Source organism: Rhopalosiphum padi, chromosome 2, assembly GCF_020882245.1.
Source record: "Rhopalosiphum padi isolate XX-2018 chromosome 2, ASM2088224v1, whole genome shotgun sequence".
Lineage (NCBI taxonomy): Eukaryota > Metazoa > Arthropoda > Insecta > Hemiptera > Aphididae > Rhopalosiphum > Rhopalosiphum padi.
In genome coordinates, this window is record NC_083598.1 from 12,847,490 (window position 1) to 12,872,814 (window position 25,325).

Here is a 25,325-nt window from a genome sequence, read left to right on the forward strand (position 1 = left end):
TAAAAATTGTAGAATAATAATAATAATATTATTACCTTCCGAGTCCGAGCAACAATACCCTCGCACTGCTACGAACTCTCGTTACAGAAACTGTCGAAACGTCACCGTCGGGTGTCTGCTCCTTTCCGATACAACAATGTTATGATTATGATAATATTATTACGTTAAATATTATTCGACCGCGACGAATCGCATTACCACTGGCGTGTGATACGTGATCGGCGCGACGTTACGAGAATATAATCTCTTCTAACCTGAGAGCGCACCGAGCTGCTCTAACATCCGACCCGGTGGTGCGTCATGACGCTACTGCCGGGGACGAGCACGCGTCTTCCCTTCGTCATGACACAGCGCACGTTGGGACGTAGTTTCGCTACAATGATAATAATAAACCCTCACTGTACGTGTTTTATTTCTGTAATAATTAATAATAAGTTATAACAAAATAATATTATTTATTATTATTATGATGTAGACGATGAACCGCAATTAATAATATTGCATCGGTACCACAGTAATCTATTTATATTTTTTGAACAGTGTTTATCGTCCGCTTGTTTCGAGACAAAGTTATTTTTGTCAATTTAGTAGAAAAACAAAATTCAAAATTGTTATGAATATAAAATATTGTCTGTTGAGGCGCGTGTACATTATTGTATTTATATTGTATTATCTGCGCCTCATCGAAACATTCACATTTCACATCTTGAAGGAACTTACCCAACTACCTTTTAACATGGTGTTCGGTGTTAGACAGTATTCAATTCAATTTCAAATTTATATCATTCATTTTTGAAAGTATAATAGGAAACAATTTTAACAAAAAAAAAGCCAAATACAAATAATAAAAACATATAGGTTGAATAGTGTATACATATATGACTATTATAAATTAAATAAATACAAAATATTTTTTCATTCAGATACCAGAGCGACAAATTACTAATTAATAATAGCTATATAGTACCTATTTTTACTGAAATAATATCTCTTTATAAAGTAAGTAAATAAAAAATGATCTATGATTATTGTCTTGTATTTTTATAAAAACAATAGAAATAAATTCAAATTTACCTATTTGAAGTTATTATAAGTTTTGTTTAATAAATAATAATATGATTAAAAATAATATTGCAATACAATATTATGCAAACTATTTTTTAGTAATACAAAAAATTCTATTGTAATACGCAACAAAATTAGTATTGTATTTATGTCAAATAGAAAATGTATCAAATTTGGGTTATAAAAACATAAATATCAAAAAACGAAATACACCATCACGAGATGGGCGGAGTTTTTAAAACCAACGTGTATTTGAAATGTATTATATTTTTTAATTTACAATATTTCAATAATGAATTCACATATTATCGTAAATCAAATTATAAAAAATGCAAATAATCTTTGCCTTAAATATATCTTAGTATTCCATCCTCTATACATGACGTTACGTTTGATGGTCGCTACGACGTCAACCGTTAGAGGACGCTAGCCATTTTGACAGGTTGTAAATATTTCTATTAACTCCAGACTGTATTTACTATTTAGTATTATTTAATATTTTGTTCTATTGAAATGTACGGCAGTCTCTTCAAACTCTACTGTTTAATAACTACCGTTTTATTCCTATGCTTCTATATTCTACACAATATTTTTAATAATGAACCATAATATAAGACTTAACTGTTACTATAAAATAATAAACATACTTAAATAGTATACGTCCGATTTTATGTATTTATAAATTATCTTATCAAAGTTATGAAATATTTATGGGGAACTATAATATGAGCATCATATACTAAAATCCATAGTTTTATACCTTGCAATACTTAATGCTTTTAATTACAACTAAAAATATTAAAACAAATATTAATTTTAGAAATCAAAACACTTAATTTTTTATTATTACCAAACAATTATGATGTAAATTATCTGTAACAATTTAAGTATTAAATAAATTATTATTTTGGGCAATTTTTAAAACATTTTACTACTTACACAAATCCATATGCAAGTAACTAATATGACTAATGAATGATTTCTTTATTAAATAAAAAAATTCTTCATAAAATAAATTATAAGTATAAATATCCCTATATTTCGTAGGTCAGGTAAATAAATAAATACATAGTTTATTCAATAAAATATTTTATTAAAAAAAAATAATAATAAATTAATAAAATCTAAATAAATATAACTCTAAACAACATAAATAAATTATTAAAAAATAATGTATAAATATACCTTAGTTTACTATGAGAAAATATTCCCTAAATAATACAATAATCGACACCTTACGCTTAGCACGATATTATGTAATCCTTTAGCGATGATTTGTAAATAATTCATATTGTACAGAAATATTTTTGAAGATACAAAATAAAATATGAACATTCAACATAATATTGGAGTTTAATTTTATTATTTTATATTGACATTGAAGCGACATCAACTGGCCCATAGTACCTACCTATCAATAACAGATAGCCGACCCATGTATATTGGTAGATTAGTTTTAATTTTTTTAAGTTATAAAAACCATATGTTTGGCCGCTGAATGGTGAAGAATATTTTTGAATCAAACTATATACATTGGATAATAATAAAATCATTCCAAACTACTGTTAACACATAACTACAGTTCGTTACGATTGATATAAGTTATCGACGGGTGTTCCTTATATTGTATACTTTTAAGGTGTAGGAAATTTATAGAATATGAAAAAATGGAAAGTATAACAACAAATGAAATAAAAAATAATATAAATAATAATATCCCCTGTTGTTTGTTCTACCCGAAATAACGGTTGACAATTCACAGTTCATGATGATATCGATTTAGAAAATTACTGATCACATTGGAACAAATTTATCGGCTAGTTTAGATGGGAACAAAAACTATTTTGCCGTTATAAACTACCTACACATTTTTTTTTTTTCATAATTTTTGTATTATATTTTTTTATAGATATACCTAACACATTATTTTTCAGAGGAACTAGTTTTCAATAACGACAGACACTTAAACTATATTTCATTATTTTTTAGTTCGTGCCGTCATGTATTACTATCGTATCATGGACCGCGAATCAAATATGATTGATAAACAGAGGTTTCTGGAAGATTGTTTCGGGTGCGCTTTTATCGTGCCCACCGTTTGGAAATGTCTCTGTACATTGAGCGCATCAATAAAACACGAAAAAAGTGACCTTTATCCTATCTTCTAGCGAACTCACTGGCAGTAGTATAATACGATGGAGTAAAGAAAAAATAATTTAGAGATGATTATGATGATTCGGAATCACCGGACAGGTTTTGCCCAAGTGCCGTCTCGATGACCACCTCCTTGGCCTCTTCCCCGTTACACCTAAAAAAATAAAATACACATTTTAGTAATAATATAGAATTATTTTACTGTTAATTAAACAAAAAAAATATAATATTTTTAATTATTTAAATGTTTGTTTAATAATAACTATGATAATGATTTTTAATGAATGTCATTTAATTTATTGATAAACTTTTTCAAATGTGAAAAAAACATATTCTATTATAATAATATTCTAAACATTCTTGTTTGATTTTATTTTCGATACATAGTAATCAATTAAATTCCTATTTCATCAACAAATTTATGTTGTGATGATGACATCTACAGTTATCGACACACTATGATCACTATTCATGTATTCACATTAGGTATGCGTTGATTTTTATTTATCATACTCGTATTCAATATTCTCATATAATATGCGTATATCACATAATAAGTATCTTTGATTTACTAGTTATGATTATTACTTATTAGGTATGATAACAATTTGTAGTAAATTAATGATTTTCAAATATATTGTTTAGGATTGGTTTACTAAAATTTAAAAGATGAAAAAATTTACAAAATTCTCAAATAACGACAAAATATATTGATTTCACGTAAACATTATTTTTATAAATTTATTTTTCAATAAAATGTATTATTTGAGATATAATTACTTAAATTTTTGATAAAATAAAAAGAAATAATTTAAGCCATACTATTCTAATAGAACTAATTGAAGAACTAAATCCTTAGACAAAGGTTTGAATATGTAAAATAATTTTGATGATGTGAATCTAATATTACACTCAAAATGCCTTTATTATGTTAATAATATAGACGTTTTCAACCTTAATAATACAAGTTATTACACTTCCTTGGGTCCCTGCATTCGTCGAATGAAAAATGTTCGCTTTTCCTCTTATTCCTGTCATATAATTTGCATTTTAAAATCATCAAGCTTAATTAAATATTATAGATTTTATTGCAGCTTGTATGGTACGCTACGACTGGAAACGAATAGCCTATAGTGAATAACTCAAGTCTTAATTTTCTGTATCCTACATGTTCCATTACTTAACTTCTAATCATTAAAGGGTAGTTTACTTAAGAGAAATATAGCACAAGAAACGTTACAACCCCTTTCCGGTGAATCTCAAACTTAATTATATATACCTAATTTTTGATTCGGAAAAGTTAAATTGGGTAATTAATCTTGACCCACGAACAATCCCCATCTGGGAGGCAACGACGTAGATGGTTTATGACAAAAAAATTCAGTTTATAACACTACCATTAATATAATATACATACATTAATTAATTGAAAATCTTACTCACATACTTGTATACAATAAACATTTTTATTATTCTATAACGTTAGTGACTAGAACGAAAAAACTGCAAACTTTTAATTGAATATAATAAAATGTTTAAAAGGAAATCTTGTGAATTTAAGAGACTTTATCAGATGCCGGTTTACAGAAATACTATCTAGACCAGACTGAGTGGTCGGCAACCGGCGGCCTGCGGGCCGCATCCGGCCAGTGCGTCTATGTAAACGGCCCGCTTTAAATTTTTTTTTTTATAAATAATTTGGAATATAACATTTTTATTTTTGTCTGGCCCTCGAACTCTTATTAATTTATGAATGTGGCCTTGGAGTCCAAAAATGTTGCCGACCACTGATCTAGACAAAATTAACATAAATTTATGATCAAACGAAAATTCCCAAAAAAATCCTGTTTTACATTGGTTTCCAAAAATTATCAATACCACTCATGAAAATTTCAAACTACTGAATGTAGTCATAAATTATGATGATTTTAAAATTAAACTACTAAAAAGGTGTTTTATAATGTCTATACTACAAATATATTGAAAAACAAATGGTCTTGAAAACAAAATTATAAATAGCAGCAGATTACTACCATAACAAAATTTTAACTATTTTATAATGCAAATCTACTTAGTACATATAATTAATTTACATATATTTCATATAATCAAAAAAATTAAATTATTAACAACATTTTAGTATGTAACACAATAACACTGTGTCTATTAATAAAAAAGTATGATTAACAAAAGCTTTTTAAATAAGCTTGCTATATAATATATATCACGCATTTTAAAAATCTTTTTTCTAAACCAAATACCTATTATTATAATTATTTAGCTGCAGATTCAAATTTATCTATAAAAACAAAAATACATTACAATAATAGTTTTAAATTTAATATTTAATTCAAAGAATAAAATAGGTACATGGAATAATAAATGCTTTTCATTAATTTATACTTATTTTAATATCCTTTTATAATAAAAGTACTAATAATATTATATTTATATATTATAAAATATATAAAATTATATGATTAATTATTAAAAATAAAGCTTAATTAAAAAATTAGTATTGTATATAATAAAGTATAATAACACCGCTTAAACTTGTAATGAGAATAAAAAATTCTGTTGAAATATGTAAATTTATGAATAATTTATACATGTGTTTTATCTAAAACTATTTTAGTAACTGAATCATAAAAATATTTTAGGAATGTACATAGTTTGTACTTATTTTTATCTAGAAATAAATTCCCATAGAATTATAGTCAAATTTTGTAACATTTTTACAGTGCATTTAGTTTTTTTTTTTTTATTTTCCCAATTTATATTTCTAAAAAAATACTTAATATTTTTAGTATTATAGATTTTATGAATACCTATAATTGTATATATTTTTTAAAGTAAATTTTTTATTTGACAATATTATTTAAATAGTATATTGTACATCCTATATGATTATAATTTTATGTCCAAATATAACTATAAATAAATTATCACTTGAAACTTTTTATTATACATTCAGAGTTAATATTATATAATAGGTACGATGAAATAAATTAATTTCATTAGGATTTTAGATTTTATATTCTAAAACAGAGTTATTTTTATCCAATCGTGGATAAAAATATTTAGAATAATTAAGTATAAAAAAAGAATGTGTATTTATATATGTATTAACTTGTAATAAGTCAAGTCTACATTTAACCACTATATTATATACAAGAATTTGTTTACTTCCATTTATTATCACTACGTAGGGACTACTACATATGAACAAATACCGGTTTATATAATGTATATTATAAAGGATCTCACCGAACTGAGAAATAAATAATTTACATTTTATTTTCTATATTATGTATAAATATATAAATATTTATAGAATATATTATAAATAGCATTTAATTCAATATTTTAGATATACATTAACCATAACTGTTTTAAGTAACATATCAATATAACTACATTAATTTAAATTGGTAAATTGATACGTACACTTTAAATTTTATTACATAAATTTATTATACTAATAGTAGTATCATATACATTATATAATATATATATATATCCATACTGTATGATTAAAAACATAATAGTATATTAATAAAACGTAGTGCGATTGACATAATTATTTAAATTTATTAAATTAGATTTTATTTAAATATTTTTAATAATATTTAGGTAAGTGCGAATTGTTACAAAATGGTAAACAATTAAAAATATTAACATTTTCTTTATAATAAGGTTTTTAGATATTTTGTCATTGTTCATACATATTTAACACTAAATATGTTAAACTTATAAGTAACGAGATATTTTTTTTAAGATATTTAAATCATTTAAATCTGTATGAAAGTCACCATAGTGAATTTTTTCAGTCAAATTAGTAGCATATATGTCAATACGTTGACAGTAATAAGAAATTGATTTTTATGTAGGGAAATTCAATTTTAATTCATCAATTAATAAAGTAGCTAGAGAAAATACTACAGAAATAATAACCAATCAAATGTATAAATACCTACGCAATTATTTTAGTATCTACCAATAAGGCAATAAATATATAATATCAATACAAACATGTAAAATAAACAAAATTTATAAGATTTTATACAAATATAAAATGAGTACCTACATTATAACCACATTTTATTACGTTGATTGAAACAACTTTTATCAACCTATATAAATAGTTATTGATAAATATTTATGTCTTTGTTTATACAATTTTTGTTAACGTTTTTAACAACAATAAGTAGGTTACACTTTTCACTTTTAATTTATTAATATTTTTATTTGAACGATTTACATTAATTGTGAATTAACAACCTGATTATGCAGCTCCGACAAGGCGTAAAAATGACGATGATTTTTCGCGGGCACTCTTAATTTATTTTAATTTAGTAAACATGTTTTGTTTTTTTAAACTAATCTTGTTATGTTTGAAACACCTTTCCATTCTTCTGTCGAATCAAATGATTACTTATGTGTTAAATTTTACCTATATAATCATTCGCTTTCAAAAAGTTAACGGTAGCTGGAGATGTGGAGACGAATAAACACATTAATAATAACTTTCAATATAATGAATATATAATATTATACTAAAAACAATAATCATTAGTGGACACTGTCATAGACATGCATGAGAAAATATAGACGTGGTAAGCTATATGTATATATAGACGTGGTAAGCTATATGTATATATAGACGTGTAGCAGTACTTAGTCAGTGGATCATGGAGAGAGTAAAGTGATTTGCTCTATTTCCTTTCGATTTTACTCACTGAACCCAATCAAACGCGATAACCTCGATCCGAAAAAATGAACACGACCACGATGACAGATTTTATAAAACAAAATTATTGTCCATGATAACTATGGATTTTAGGTAGGAAACGCTCTGATTGAGTATCTATTAACAATGATTAAACAATTATGTAATTAAATACGAATTATTATTTCCTGTTCATCAGTCGACTGCAGTAGTATATGCAGAGTCCTCCTCCTAACAGCTAACTTTATTAAGATAATGTAGCTAGGTATGACGGTGTCCACTTTACGATCAAAATAAAAATAAGTAATAATAATAAATTATGAATGTATCACGTAGGTAAAAAAAAAATGTAGTTAACACGTCGTATAGATCAATAACGACAACCCGGGGAAATTTGTGTACAGATTGATTATATACGTCATCGTGATAAATCGTCATAATTCCGACTATTTCGAGAGAACACTAGTTATTTCTATTGAGTTTCGTGAACAAATTGGGTTAATAGTTAAATGAGACGTCAAATATTTGAGTATTTTAAATACACCGTCATGAATGATTATATCTCTGGGTGTGCTTGTTATTAATTGACACGTTCATCGAACTGCGGTAAATACACCATGTAAAATTGTATTACATAAATCTAATAAATAATTATTTGTTATGCTTATCTTACAAAAAATAAAATAAAACGTAGATTGAATATAACAATAAAAATAATAATAATAAATTAATAGTTTTCATTTCGATTTATAACAATCAACTTTTTTCATTATTAAATCCCCACGACAGACAATTAAACAATACCGTACTGTAATTTAGTGTCTGATCTTCCTCTCACGAATCACAAATATAGCGAAATATAATACTGCCTACAGGTGTACATATTAAAGATCATTAACACGGTGCCTTTTTTAAAAGCTGAATAAAACTTCTAGCACGATAATGAAACTAAATACTTTTAAAAACAAGCCTTTAATTTTCTTTTAAATATCGATTCATAAAAAAATATTTCGGTGATAAGTATTGATAAACTAATAACTACATAAACATCAAAAACCGTATAGTTGAATTAACTCCATAATACAATATTATATGTACCATTATTTACTGCATAGGTACTAGGTACACGTGTAATGCTAAAGAAAACATAAGGTTTAATCCCTCGCGGAAAATGCGAATAATATATTTTTTGATTCTATTAATTTTAATTTAAGTATAAATCACTTTGATTAAAATATTTAGCTACCTACTTTAATAAATTACCGAGTCCATTACTTTTTATACCTAACATTAATATTATAAGATTGCTAATTATCCATAAAATAAATTCGATTGTATTTTTGACCAAGGGTTAAGAATATCACAGCACCATAATACGTGGATCGAAAATCCCGAGTAATCCACAAAGTTTTCACTTTATTGTTATCTGGATAAATCTGTGTTTCTGTAATCTGTGATTACTGCAGCATGCCCTACTCCACTGATAACCCACGTAGTCATTAATCGATGTGCCTACGGCCTACCTCTAACTGTATATTATATTATATGAAACGTTCAAGTATTAGTCAGTATAATTCTTTATCTACTAGAAAAAAAATCTTTAAAACATTCGTTCTAGTTGACCATTGACAATACAATACAAATCAACAATACCCACTAGCCTTGAACTCGTGGTTAACATAATTTCGTTGAATGTTTTATACAAGCGCGTAATTTTCTTTCGGATTTCCTTAAAAGATAATTAGATCAACGCTGTCATGTATTAATGTACTATATTATAAGTGGACTGCAAAATTACGTATTGTATAATCATAAAACCGTCGCCATAGATCAACGATTGCCACTGGATCAAAGTTTAATAAACGGTTTATATCATACAATATTAATGAGTATAATGTCTTCTCTGTTTAAAAATTATTTATTTACTGGTGGTCAAACGAGTACCAAATATTTCCAACTAACTATAACAAACTTTCCCAAATTCTAACTATAAACACGAACTATGTTTATATAAAATATATGATTTTCACGTAGATGATTAAGAAATTTTCAATTTCGAAAAATCTATACGATTTTAAATACATGAATATAATATACTTGATTATTGTATTAAATTTCAACTCTTCTGAAAAGAGTATATAAGCTTAAATCTGGTTTTTATTAACAGCAAATAATGAGCGATTAACTGATGAATATAATATAGTTTATCAAATGATACAATCATAATAATTATAATATCATAAAGAAACTTTAGTTGTGTGTTTAATTTGAGTATTTGATCTCTAAATTATGCCGTGTTAATAATAGAAGTCCGAAGTTGTAAAATTTGTAGAAAAAACGTCATCTATGAACGTGAAACCATAATATTATAGCCGACGTTAATGACATTCGTTCGGTTGACGTACAACATGAGCGTTTCAATTGAAGAAGCATAGCAAATATCATATTAGTATATTACCTATATTATATTGTCTACTATACGTGCGGACGAAACTTCTCGCAATGTAAAACAAAATTACGAAACATAATTTTTACTTATATCTGCAATTACTCTGGTTGAATAATATCCTCAATAGACTTAGTGTGCAATAACCTAATGTAGTCCATAATAATAACAATCTTGTTCGTTGCCATTTATATAATAATGACCAAGTATTCACGTGTAGATAATATTTTTACAGTCAGTGAGTTGTACTCTAATATGGCTGTTTTGTATTTCCCTGGTAATATTATATACAGGGATTGTGTAGGATTTCGGAAACTGATGAGGCTGGATAATGAGTCGCTGAATACTATAATACCTTATAGATAGTGCACTCAGTAGCTTTGTAAATGACTAAATCTTCTGCTATATATATAAAGCATTAGTTTGAAAGTTTCCATTAGATTTGAGTGTATTCGAATATCTATTATGTTGGTCGTCCCTGCAATATATATAGCCTTTGACAACCAAAGGATGTTCTTGAGGTTATAAGTTAGAGAATATAATAATATTATACACATAAACTTTATATTATTTAATTTTATGTAATTTTATAATTATTCATAATATACTATGTATATTTTTATATATGTATAATATTTATAATATACCTTATACCTATTATATTATATTATTTTTTTTTGTATTATTAATTATTATTATATATATATAGATTTTATCTCTGTCCTTTGTATACAATATTATCATTGTAAATAATTGTATACAATTATTTATTTTACATCCAATAGTCATAGAAAAGTTTATAATTGTAATAATAATCGAATCATCCTAATATTCTGATCACCACTGATGCTGAGTGTATGAAGGACTGTGTGATCGATTCGTACAGGATAATACCAAGTCCGTATTATGTATATAACCATATTGTATGGTATTAACATAAAACCGTCAATAATTTCAATAGTCACACACACTAAACAGATAATATTATGTAGTATCGAACTTAGTACACAATCTGACATTTTTGTGTATCGTTCTCGTAACGAAAAATATCAGCTCTGTCGCGTGCTGTATTTTAGGCACGCACGCACTTTCCCGATAGGCGCACTACCCGCGCGTATTATAATATTACAAGAAATAATATGTGTTGTGCACAACGTTTGTCTCGTGTGGTAGGTAGGTAAGTCGTAAAACAGTACTGTGCACGAGTGCATGTTGACGACGTTTATCTCCAATTGTTTTTTTGTCCGGACGCAATTGAAACGAAATCATTGTATTGTTATTGCTAGCACGTGTTATTATTATTGTATAGTGTGTGTGTGTGTGTGTGTATACGCAGTGCGGTGTGGACGGGTAAACGACGATGACGACGACTACGACGACGATATTATTGCGTTTGGTTCTAAAATTTCAAACGCACGTCCCTATCTGAAACGCCGATTTTCGTCGTATGGTATTTTTTTTTTCATACAAAACTGATGGGTTAGCCAACGATAACGAAAAAAAAAACTTATAATAATAATAATAATAAAATATATAGCTCGCGGTTGTTTCGCACGACGACGTTATCGGGTCTTGTGATCCAAGCTGCTGCCGACGACAATTTATTACAATGAGTTGTATTCATCCGAAACTGGAACGCTATGGTAGGTATATACAGGAGTATAGGTAGGTACGTAGTAAAGTTTTCGGTCAGATAAGCATGTCTTTAAAAAAACAATAATAAAATGATACTTAATAGTTGAGAAATAAACGCACTACAATTGATATTTGGTTCAGATTAAAAAAAAAAAACATAATAATATTTAAACGTGTAGGTTAGGTACTTCAACTTTGCCGCTGCAAACTGTTGCAGCCGTAACTTGTAAATGCCACGTTTTCGATCGCTTTGTAACATACCTACTCATAGGTACGTGTTTACTATTCGCCATTCGGCCATATGTAGTCCGTGTCAACTGTGTATTATAAGTATGAAATTATTTAAGTCATTGAAAAATATCATTCCCATTCACGTCACTGATGAATTCGGTGAAACCAACAAAGTCTATGATGTACACTCAAAGGGAAATTAAATTAAAAATATTATCCATTAGACAGAGAAGCTATGAGCTATGAGTGATGACACGTACACACAACACACGTACCTGTACGTTGACAAGATAAGATAACCTTTTTGAACAATAACGTACAATTCAAAATCCCAAACCGTTGAGAGAGTTTTTCGCAAATGAGAAGTGTACGTAATTACCTAAATTGTTTTCGCTATCTATTTCTTTCAGTAAATTGCTCGAAAACATACACGTTATGTTAGATATTAACTATAATACGATGGCCATTTGTAATGACGGAAATTTAAGCTGGTGAACTTAATGAAAACGACGCAACAAGTCAGAAATTATTTTATTATTTTAGTTATAAAACGTTGATAATTGTGTCGTGTTGCGTTTAACTTCTCGAATCAGCGATGGACTGGGACTACAATCGATCACGAAAAACTGATATAATTGGCTCAATTATTTAGTTATTACTTAATATCACATAAAATATCGACCCCAATAAAAAAATTGGTCCCAAATTATAACGACCCAGGTGGCGATTTCCATATCGCCAAGAGTGGACGGGGGGGCAGTCTGCTTCTATAGACTATAAACCTCTCTATAACCAGCCAATATGTAAATGCCCATAGTATACTATAGCAGCTAAACTTAACATTAGAAAAACAAGTAAAAAAAAAATCACTTTATTTTGAGTAACGTGAAATTAGTCTAAAAAATTGTTGTGTGACATTTAAATTAAAATTGTCTGTCTTGTCATTTTTGCATAAGGTACTTCGTTAAATATATAAACAACTGGTATTAACGTAATACGTGCGATAATATAATGGACAGATATTGCAATGGCTATTGTATGGTATTGTATTATACTATTATGTAAAACGGCTAAACCGGTGCGAAGCAATTTCGTTGAAGATCGCACCATGTTTTATTGTTATTAAATGCATCACAAGATTAATATATAAACGCATTTTAATTGTATTCAGTACAGGAAATTAAAATGAGTGGCTGCAAAATTATTAACCTCAGTACTTAATTAAATATTAAGTAAAAACATTTTTGAAAATTTTTGTATTTTTTTTTTACATATTTTATTCTACAGATATTATAAGAAAAAAACCAGATACTTCTTTCCCAAAGATTTTCGGAGAACGTCAATGCATAATATATTACTCATACATATTTCATGTAATCTAAAATGCCTTGTCCGTATTGTAGATGGTCACCACTTCACATTGCCGAGAAAACGAACAGTGCAAGCGTGTCAGTTGTTTGTCACTCACGCCATAATAGTAATTATTACCTACTATTGCCTACTGACACGATGGCCAATATTTTGTCTTTTGTGTTGTTTCCTGCCACTATACAATAGATCCCGATTCCCCAGACTTGACTGAAAAATGTTATTTATTTTCATTTTTAGACGTATGTCATTTCCTACATATTATTATTATTATTATTATTATTATTAGTTAGTATTCGTGTTTGTCTTTTTTTCTCTTTTTTCATGCCTTTGTAGTTTTTACGTAGGTACATATTTACGATTGCCGTGACATACCAAACCGTACAGTTACAATTTATTATATAGTAGAAAATATCCGAAATTCTCACGACGTATTGTTACGTACGTATTATTATAATATTATTCAATTCCGAGGACATCAACCTTGAACAAATATTTATTTATTTTTAGAACACATAACGAAATATAAACGATATCGTGCTACTGATCTTGAAACAGCAAGGTCGCTGCATTCTCAATTTAATAATATTATTGAACTCGACAATCACAAACAAACAACCGTCGTAGTAACCGTTAATCTTGACCGGGGGCAGTGCTGGTACGTATATAAATATCTTAACGTTTTAATACTCGGGAGAATGAAAGTCGTGATACTTTGTCCGCATAGGATATCCTATATTATAACGTTATTTTGTGGAATACACTCGTATAATACAACATACAACATTATAAACAGAGGGCCATAAATTAATACATTTCAAAGGAGTGATAATTATTATAATTAAACGCAGAAAGCGAAACATATTTATGTATGATTTTGAAATGAAAATGAATTGATATGTTTTTCAATATTTAGTGAATTCCAAAAAATATATGACATTTATCAGTCTAAATGATTTCACTTTTGATCCGGAAGTAAACAATTTAAAACTGGTAATGAAACAGTGAACCACAGAATTTAAAGGGAAAACACAATACAATAAATTGGCCAGTTTTAAAAACATAACAGATTCAAATGACAACAATAAGATTCAATTAGAAAGTATATATATAAACATTTTTAATTATTACGAAATATCAAAAACAAAAATTATTCTATTATACAGATAATAATATTTGTATGGACTATTTTAATTTCATAATATAAAATTATTCCTCGTGTTTAAGTGATAATTTTAATAAACGCTAATTTTATTATATTGTTTATTTATAACAGATATTTAATGATACTGTTAACAGGGCAAAAATGATGTAAACAAAAACTAGAATAACGTTAATAATAATATGCGAATATTAGATAATGCAAAAAATGTATTCATTTTTTTAACATACAAGTACCTACATATTATAAAACTGTACTTCATAAAATATTTCATACAAAAGGTTTATAAAAAACTTAATTTTAAACAAAACACATTATAATATATTTAACGATTTCAGGATATATAGAAATTATTCGCATGTTTTTGATTATATTTTATATTTTTTTAATTGGCGAAGTACTGATAATATATTAAGATTATAATTTTATTTTAATCATAAATTACGGTTATTTTTATGTATTCATACTACAGACAGAAAGCCACACTGTAAAGTATTTGATGAAATAATTACATAATTACCTACAATCGGTTACATACAATAACATCATTTGTCTGAAATACATTCTTTTATTTTTTCTTACAAAAACAATTTACATCTCATTGTATCGGACTCGAACAGTTATAAGTTTTAAATGTTCACTAATAGTGGGCAAGCACATGCATATTAATCTCTTATTATAATATGATAACACGTCCGTGCTTAGTGGTCTGACATCAGCTTTCTCCATTGAAAAGAAACCACTTAAAATATCATAATAATTATGTAAACAATCACTAATTTTTCTATTTACTTGGTTTTTTATATTTATCCTACATTATTATTGTTATCGCCTTATTATTCCGGTTCATTTTACCGACATTAATTTTGTGAACATTGTATTTTATATAAATCGACCACATTCGTGTACAGAAGGCTCCGCGTGACCATTGGAATAAGGTCGGTTAATTGATGCACTAACAAGAGATGGTCATCAATAAACCCGAGTGAAAGTGTGATGGACCACTAATGATAAATGACATTGGATGGTGTTATACTATTGAAAATGCGAAACCTAAAAATAATACTTACAACAGTGGTCATCGTTTAATTTTCAATTTGGACATATAATATATTTTATACTTAGCTTTTTATTCTATTGCAGTAGTGTGCAATATAATTATTTCTATATTTACTTTTTTTAGATAATGATTAATGACTAATGCGATTTATAAGACTCGGATATATAGACATATAGTATACCTATGCATAAAATATACATTATACAAATTATGTAATTTATGATTTAAAGTAATATCCCACTTGCTAATACTAATAATATAACACATTTATTTTATATAAATGAGTACCTACTAAAAAGAGTTCACCTAACCATCAAATATTTAAAATTATGTAATATTGAACAAATAAAAAAAATATATGTAAATATATTAATCAATAATGATGTTTAAAAAATTATCCGGATAATCTAAAAAATTTTCACCAAATTTAGCATCTATTACAATTTTAATATTATGAGTTATGAGTGTATGACAATGTAATGACTTTTGTATAAAACATTAAAATTTTACCTATAATTAATAATAAGTATAGATAAAACTGAAATTATATAATATTTTTAAATGTACTTAAATAATATTTTATAAAAAAACTTCATGCAATACAATACAACTATACAGTGTAATACCTAGATGGGTTTGGGGAGTTCAGCCCGTCCCCCCCCCAAAATTTGTTCATGTTATATTATATGATAGTAAAATAATCTATACAGTATTATAATAAAATTAGAAAACAATTTTTTGGCTTAAAATCTTTCCTAAAATTAATTTCAGTTACGACCTTGCAACTATACGGTGGTGTCTAAAATAATAAATTTCTATCGATTTTAGTTATTTAGTAATTTAGTATATCAAATACAAAGCAAGTAATGAATTTGTTTTAAAATTTAGCAACATAAACACAGAGTAGAACATATGCCAGTGAATTAAAATCATCTTGACGGATGTAAAGTTTAGTTTCAAATATATTGAAAATAATAAGTAAGTTACTAAGTTTACTGTAAAAAGGGGTTAATTATAAATTGAGATTAGCTTATGACACAACACGTAATATTTAATGTGTTTTATTATAAGCTAATATTTATTAAAATTGTTATTCTTATATGATAGGTACTATATAATATTATATACTAAAAATTTCACTTTTTGTTACTCAGAATGTGTGTTCAAAAGAATTTATTAGATAATATACTTTCGTAATATTATTAAAATATTTTAAGAATACTTACCTATTACATTATCTATATTTCTATATCTTAGATTACAATGTGTATTTTTTTCATAACAAGAACCTAACCTAACCATTTATATTTATCTCTCTGCTTATGTATTATACTTGCTATACAAATACAATTAGTGTTAATTGATTTTTTTTTAAATAATATTTAATTTAAAAAGTATAAATAAATATTATTATTCTAAAATAATAGATCAATAATAATACATAATCAGTATAATATTATTTCTGTAACATAAAAAATGTAATTCATTTCTATATTCCTTTTTTTCTGTATAAATACAAAATTGATGTAAATGTCACTTTACATATTTTTAATATTATCAAGAGTACTGATGCTGACTCAAAATACAAAAATTGAATAATTTATTTATAACATTATGTACAAAGAAGTGTACGGAATTATTTTCCTGAATTAAGACCTTAAGGATTTTTTTTTTTTATTATTGGTGGACAAATATATTTTTATGTGCCAACCACGTACACCTATTAACATAACAATTTGTGATCGTTTAACCGTGCAAATATATTCATATCATTAACCAGGACAAAATATTTATCTTTTTATAATAACGCAAACGTCATAATTAACTATAGAGTTATATTAGAACCATCGAAGTGTATATAATAACCAATCTGACATCAAACTACGGATTGCCTTAAAGTCAAAATTGAGTTCTTACCTATCTTACTCTCCCCCCCTCTTCATGATAATCCACGTAGACTTGATTTTCGGGAATCTCCGATTAACCAACTTAACCTACTTACAGACGTAACTACCTAAGTCAAAGACCGTAGACTATTACAAAGATCATTTTGACAATGGTATGACTATATGTTCTTGAATAATATTTTCTTTAAATAAAAATAATTACATTGAATAAATTATGATGTCCCTAATATTTTCCTATTTATCCTAAACAAATAAGGTTACCCTAAAAAAAATATAAACCATATTAAACTTAGTTAAAATTAATTGTTATATATACCTGGGGAAAAGCCGATCACAATTCAATCTCCGCCATCCGTGAGCCGATTCCTTGATTAGATGCTCCAGCGCTCTCTCGACGGGAAATTCACCCATCATTAAACGTAAACCCAAGCTAAAAAATAAACATCGCAAATTGAGTAAAAAAATAGAGGTCATATTATAAGAAATTTCATTTAGGAAAAAAAATGTCTGGAGGGTATATACGTAATAATGTTATTATTATTATTATTGACATCAGACCATATAACGTAAAAATATATGATTATTTTATTTCATTAAATAAGTAATATTTTAAATAAAAATACAAATCTAATATTCTCAAAAATAAACAAATGTAATTGATAAAAGGTAATAATTTGATAGTTCCAATCATTCACAAGTATTCAAAAACGTGTATTTGTAAATCTCTGCAACAATTTAGTTTATTGATTGAGGTTTGTGCATTTACTATTTTTTCCTCGTTTAAATTTTGAGATTTGATAATTGACATGTTAATAATTTATCATTACAAAAATGTTTACAATGTATTTTTTTAGTTACTCTAATAAATTGAACTTTGATTTCCAGCGAAACAATGTAATCTATTTTAAATTCAATATCAAAACATAGTATTTATTCAATATAATAAAAAATAAAAAATAATAATAATAGTAGGTATACTTTTGGTTTGCATATTATTTAGTACTTTAGTAGTGGTATTTTATTTATTTATGTCTATGGATAATATTATATTTTGTATCTGTTTTGAGAAATATAAGGTACATAGGTAATAAAATAAAATGGACATTGTACTTGCAAATATAATTATTAACAAATATGAATTGTTAGCTATCACAGCCGCGCTCAATCAAATGAATATCATTATTGATTAACAGTATAATTTAATGGTTCGATAACTCGAATATATGTTAAAATGAATAATTTAGGTAGTTCACGTTGAATAATTTTACCTATAGTTGAAGAACCTATATATATACAGTCTCGACATTATACGACACGATTTGTGTTAACGCCTTCTCCGACTGTTTCGTTAGTATTATTATTTACTATAATAAAATTATAATTTGTATATGTTAATATCGTATTATACAATAGTTTTATCCAAGACCAATAATAAATTTCCCGTAGACTATTTCCGGTCATTACATTATACTTCATCAACGCTAAAAATATTTACAAAAATCAATATTTTGTCACCATGACCCTCATTTCCCTTGAGGATAATAATATTATTTACGCAACAATATGATGACATGCGTCCCAGACTATTACTGTTTATCTATCGCCATACGCAAAAATAATATCATGTACTGTACACTGTCGGTATAAGGCCCATCCGGCCACTCTGCGATCACAAAATATCGAAATGTCTAACTGTGATATTATTATTTCGTATATTAATGCTTATTATTAAATACACGTTAATTTGGTATATGGTAATAATTCATGCCAACTTCAAATAATAATAAAATATTTTAATCAACCCGACAACTATTTATTTATTTATTAAACGCCTGTGTAGGCTTAATTGTAGTAAATAACTGTTACTCTTAATAAAGAATATTATCTATACATAATATATATAGGTATATATATATAAATATTGTATAATTTAAGATTTGACTAGATAAAAAATAGTGACTTGTATTAATTCATTGTAGCTCATATTTATATTTTTTACAATTCTCGAACTTATATAAATTGTATTTACCTATACTACACTCGAAATTCAGTGATACAAATTTTAATTTACATTTTTATCGTTTTGAGTGATACTTTTTTCGTATTAAGTATTATTTTGTTAAACAGAGAACCTAATATTGAATATTTGTCCAAACACAAATTGCACTGCACACGTTTACATTGTTAGTAAACAAACACAACTATAATAATGATAACGTGACATTTACTATATTATACGATAATATAGCACGAAATTGTGTGCATCGACGCCGATAGTCGCGTGCATAATTGACCGCCGTATAGTCGTGGCCCAGTCTCATCTTCGTTAAATGTGCGACGAATAATTTCCAATCGAAAAAAATCGACCGGTCATTGTTTGAGCTCTATTTGGCTACGGTCCATTAGAACAGTCTTATATTATAATATTATGTCAAAGCGACGGTTTGGAACGCAAAGCTGCGTTCATTCTATGTACCGTCATATTAAACGGAATGTGCTATATACAGGGTGATCCGTTTAGACTGCAACGCTAATTTTGTGTATTGCAAATTTTTAAAAAAAAAACACTATAATTTTATATCAAAAGTGCCATACAATGCGAAGTACTTATAATAATTTATGAGTTATCAACATAAATTAAATTTAAAAAAACATATTATATATATAACCGTTTAAAACGTATACGAAGGAGTACAACGGAGGTCACGACTCACGTGTAAGATGGTCCTCGCTATAGTAATTTAATTCTGAACTTCAGAAGTGTGTCAATTAAAAATTATTCGTTGGCAAATTTCATATAATACGTTATACATTAGCTCGATAGAATCTATAACAGTTTAAAACCAAACACTACTGCAAAAACATTTTTTTACGAAAATTCGGTGTTGCAAAAATGCTTTGAACTATATAAAAATATTTTACATTTTTTTCTCTATCGAGACTGAGAAAATTATTGTAATGGGTAAGCTACGAATCATCACACGTTGTATTTGCTCGACTTACACACGAAGCACAATGGGCTCGATTTCGATAAAAAAAAAAAAACAAGTAACGATAATATTATAATAATATCGTAACAACTCGATATGAGTTTTTTTTTATTACCAATCATAAATTATTGTTTTTTCCTCTTTTTCTACATTTGTTTACATAATTTTGGCACCCACTATAATTTACATATATCTACTGTAGATGTACTCATCATTGGCGCCACAGAACATTGTTGTTACGATAACGGTAAGTGTATATTATTATTAGAATCTCTGCAAGAAGTTCTCAGTTATTTTCACGTGAACCATTATCATTTAACACTGTTAAAGTACAGGTGCTGTATGAATATTGTTGACATAATAAACCACTATATGCAGTAGTTCATGATGACATTGAACATTTTCGTTCTTATAATAATATTCGTCTCAATAAACAACAAAACAGGATCAATCGGGTAAATGACAAATTTGTAGTGTTTCTAGGAAATTGTTCACGGTTTAAATGTTAATTGGATACGTTTTATCGTAAACACAAAAATTCGTAACAAACACAAACTGTTGCTTTTTAAATAAAACGACCTGCTTAATAAATAGTATAATAAACATTAAACGTAGTATAATTTCGTCAATTCGGATGAACAAATAGGACGATCAAAATCAAGTTCTCGAATTTAGAAAATACTCACTGAATTATATTATATATTATACGCAATTTTGTATATTATATCAAACTAATTTTTCTTAATAATTCAATGGATATGTTTACATGCAATTTTTAATTTATATACATTTTTAAATATGAAATTTAACATGTTATGCACCAATACAATGTAATATATTATATTACATTACATATATTAATACATATTTTTTTTACTTAAATCTAATCTTCAAAAATTAAATAATTTTTTAATGAAAATCTACACTATAATATTACTCAAATGAGTCAAATGATTTGTTTTTTTGACCAGAATTCAAACAAAAATTAAAACTTCTATGATTTGATCAAAATAATAAAATAATTCTAAGTTTGGTTAATCTTAATATTTAAAAAAAAATTGAAATTATATTAATTTGATTTTAGAATAATACCGATATAAGAATAAAAATATTTCACATAACAATTTTCGTAGTTATTGAATATAAAATTAATAATTACAGTGAGTGTTGGAAATAGTCTAGTTCTAAAAGAGGCGGTTATCTAGGGCTAGTTAATTTTTTTTAAATAAATCTTAAAAGTTTTATGTTAAAACTATAAAGAATGAGAAACTAATAATTAAATTTTAACTTTTAGTTTGATTAATCAAAGGTTTCTATATAATTATTAAAATTAATTAAAACTAAACTAAAGAAGACATAGAGGTAAATCACTGATCAAAAATTATAACTTTGTATATAAAATCATCTTAAAAAAAAAAACGTAAAAATAATAACAATATTATTGTTTTTCTTCTGAAATTCAAAGTCTGGAAACTTCTAAAAATTAATTAAATTAAATTATAATATATAGATATTCATTTTTGGTAGTTTTTTTTTTATATGCATAAAATAATATATGTATAATACTTTAATGGACGATTAATTATCTTTACAGTTATCCAGATGATTATTATTTATTATTCTTTCCGTATTTATAAGCAATAACAAGTTATAATACCCAATCTATACTCAGGTACTCCTATTTTAAACTATAAAAGTAGAACATAATGGTTTTATAATTTATAAAATTTAATATACGGTGAAGTACGTCCAGAAAGTAAGTTCCATTTGCCATTCAGCAATAAAATCAAGTATAATAAATATTCAAAAAACTAAATATAATTTGAACATTAAGTAGAAATATAACATTATTCACATAGATTCTACCACTTTTTAGATAATTTTCACAACGGGGCACTAATTTTTGTATTCCATAACCATAAAAAGATACCGCCTGTAATTACAATCAATTACAGCGGAATTTTCAATTTGTTTATTAATTTTAAACACTCACACGTATCGAAAAAAATGTTTAGCGCTGACGCGATAAAATTAGAAATCTGGACTTTCTAGACTTTCAATAAATATCGAAATATTTAAATTGAACATTAACATTAAAATAATATGTATAGTGTATATTGTATATCTCCTATAAGTGTTAGATATTCATGACAACGCTAAGTGGTTGATTAATTTATCAATATATAACTTTACTATGTGTTAAGTATATACCCATTCGTATCTATTATTTTTTATTGTAATTATTATTTAGTTAAAAATTATTTACTAATATACAGGCTTGCGTTTAAATAGGATAGGTATTAAAGTAAGAAATCAAAAAATTATGAACCATTACCTACTACGGTTGTCGGTTAAGTAAATAGATTTTTAAATTGTTCGCGCTCGTGAAAATAGAATTAATGTTGTTCTAATCAGAATAAGACCAGCAAATATAATTTTAAGTACAACAATTTTAAACGGTGGGCTAAATGAATAACTAAAGACGTGGTAAAACCATAATAATTAATTCGTGTATAAATATAAATCGTTAACAACGTTGTGCAGTTTAGGTAACGTGCGGTTACACGCGGTGAAACGGTATTATAAAGTTTAACGATGTGCTTATTTCAATACCTGTACCCGTACATTATTGTTTAAACTATAATTAGAACCGTAGACCGTTGTTAACAACACGGGGTACATAATTCGATGGTTAGGTATAATACAAATAAGGATTATTTTATAATTTTCCTAGCTTTTCTCGCAGCGAAAACTCTTCAGCCATTTTGCACCACAGACAATCATAACACCGTCTTATTGCGCAATGCGCGATAATATTAAAATTCAAAATTAATTCACGATCGTTAAAATCAAAAATGCAGCGAACCCGGCGGACGCGCGACTTTGGCAGGGATGACGCGACGTCGGGAAAACGCGTATTTCGACCGGTCAAAGAGCGGGCACAATCTATGTGGGTACCTTTTATCTGTATATGTTCGTATAGCGAACTTTTCCTCGCGTCGCGGCCGGAAGCGAATTGATCGCCTCTCGAGGACCCGTTATTCGCACACATCGGGCGATTTGCCAACGACTTGTTTGTCCATGTGTACGCGCGGCTTTCGGTCGTTCGGTTTCCACGCCTCCCCCCCCCCCCCCCCCCACCACCCCCAACGCTATTTTAACTTCGAGTCGACGAAGTGAAGTTTTTATTACTTTAAGTACGTACGTACGCGCGCGCGTGTGTGTGTGCAAATTTGTTTTTTTTTATATCTATCTTGTGTACCGCGCGTAAATCTCGACACAACACTTTGGCTGCGGTTGGTCGCGCGGTTCCACGCCATCCCACCGGCGTACCACGTCGAGGGAACCGCCACCGTCACTTAAATAAAATATTTTATTATGTTAATGTTATGATAATAGTATAGAAGCCAGTAATTATATTTCTCTGCGGAAGACGTGAGCGTTTGTAGAGCCGCGAACAACGTCAAAACCTTGCCATGGGATAACGAATATAACGCTGGCGCAGCCGCTGTCATAATTAGTAGGTAGAGGTACCTATACCTACAAATCGTTAATTATAATAAAATTATTCGCATAGCGATGCGGTATTAAAATATCTTTTGCGCGTTAAGTATAATTTACACACACGTAAACCGCGATTTTTGGAGGTGCTCTCCTAGCCGGTGCATATTATTTATAATATTATCACAAATAATATTGTACCAGCTATTTTTAACGGTTTACGCCACGGTGCGCGCCCCGGTCGTGACCAAAAAGACGAACAGCGAACAGCGAAAAAACAACAACAACAAAAAAACCGATTGTATCCGACCAGAAACGAACGTCTTATTTCCCAACTCATAACGACCCGCAGGAATAAAACACCGTAATAATTTTTGATATCTTTTCACGTCGAATTTTCCGTTGTATAATAATATTATTATTATGGTTTGTGCGTGTGTGTACATAGGCACGATGATGATAATAATAATATGTTCTCTAATAAAAAAAAAAAAAAAAAAATGATAATAATAATAAACACGACCGTTTTAAAGCACGATTTTCTAGAGGAATCCGTTATTCCCAGCTCGTTAAACGTCTTTATAGTCGGATCATATAATGACGTCCAATTTAGCACTGTGAAACCCTGCGCGGACGTAAATTGTCTTTGGAGTCAAAAAACCGTGAAGTGTGTTATACACACACACACGCACACACACACACACTCCACGTGCATATGCACAACAATGTATTATATTATAATATGGTTAGAATATTGTACTAGGTACATATTATGTATAATATTATATATTTTGTTTATTATTATTATTTTTTTATTATTAACTGCTCTTGCCTATTTACCGTCATCACGCGTCACATGACCACGTAAATAACCAGTTAATCACTGTAACGGTCAAAAATCACATGTGCAACGAATTTTGAAAAAACAACATATTATAATTAGTGTTTACTGTTTACAAACTCCGTTTTATCACGGTGCGTTTTTCCTCTTCGCTGGGTAGTTACGCGTAACTGTTCTTCGTCAATTAAAATAAAGTATCTCTAATAACTATGGAGGTAGGAAAAATCTAAAAAATA

At 27.5% G+C, this 25,325-nt stretch overlaps 2 protein-coding genes across 4 annotated transcripts in view; both read right to left on the minus strand.

Annotated features, from left to right (window-relative positions):
* LOC132921140 (Kv channel-interacting protein 1-like) overlaps positions 1-295 on the minus strand; it is a 411,785-nt gene extending 411,490 nt beyond the window's left edge. For all 3 annotated transcript variants that reach the window (XM_060983998.1, XM_060983999.1, XM_060983997.1), the window contains exon 1: positions 36-295. The gene's annotated coding sequence lies outside the window, so the exon portion shown is untranslated. The remainder of the gene's footprint in view (positions 1-35) is intronic.
* Positions 296-2,137: 1,842 nt separating this feature from the next.
* Positions 2,138-25,325, minus strand: part of LOC132921507 (uncharacterized) — a 32,134-nt gene continuing 8,946 nt past the window's right edge. Inside the window, exons 2-3 of the mRNA XM_060984568.1 lie at positions 18,074-18,187; positions 2,138-3,373 (exon numbers count right to left, since the gene is read on the minus strand). Of these exons, the coding sequence (XP_060840551.1) occupies positions 3,292-3,373; positions 18,074-18,187 (196 nt within the window). The 3' untranslated portion in view covers positions 2,138-3,291. The remainder of the gene's footprint in view (positions 3,374-18,073; positions 18,188-25,325) is intronic.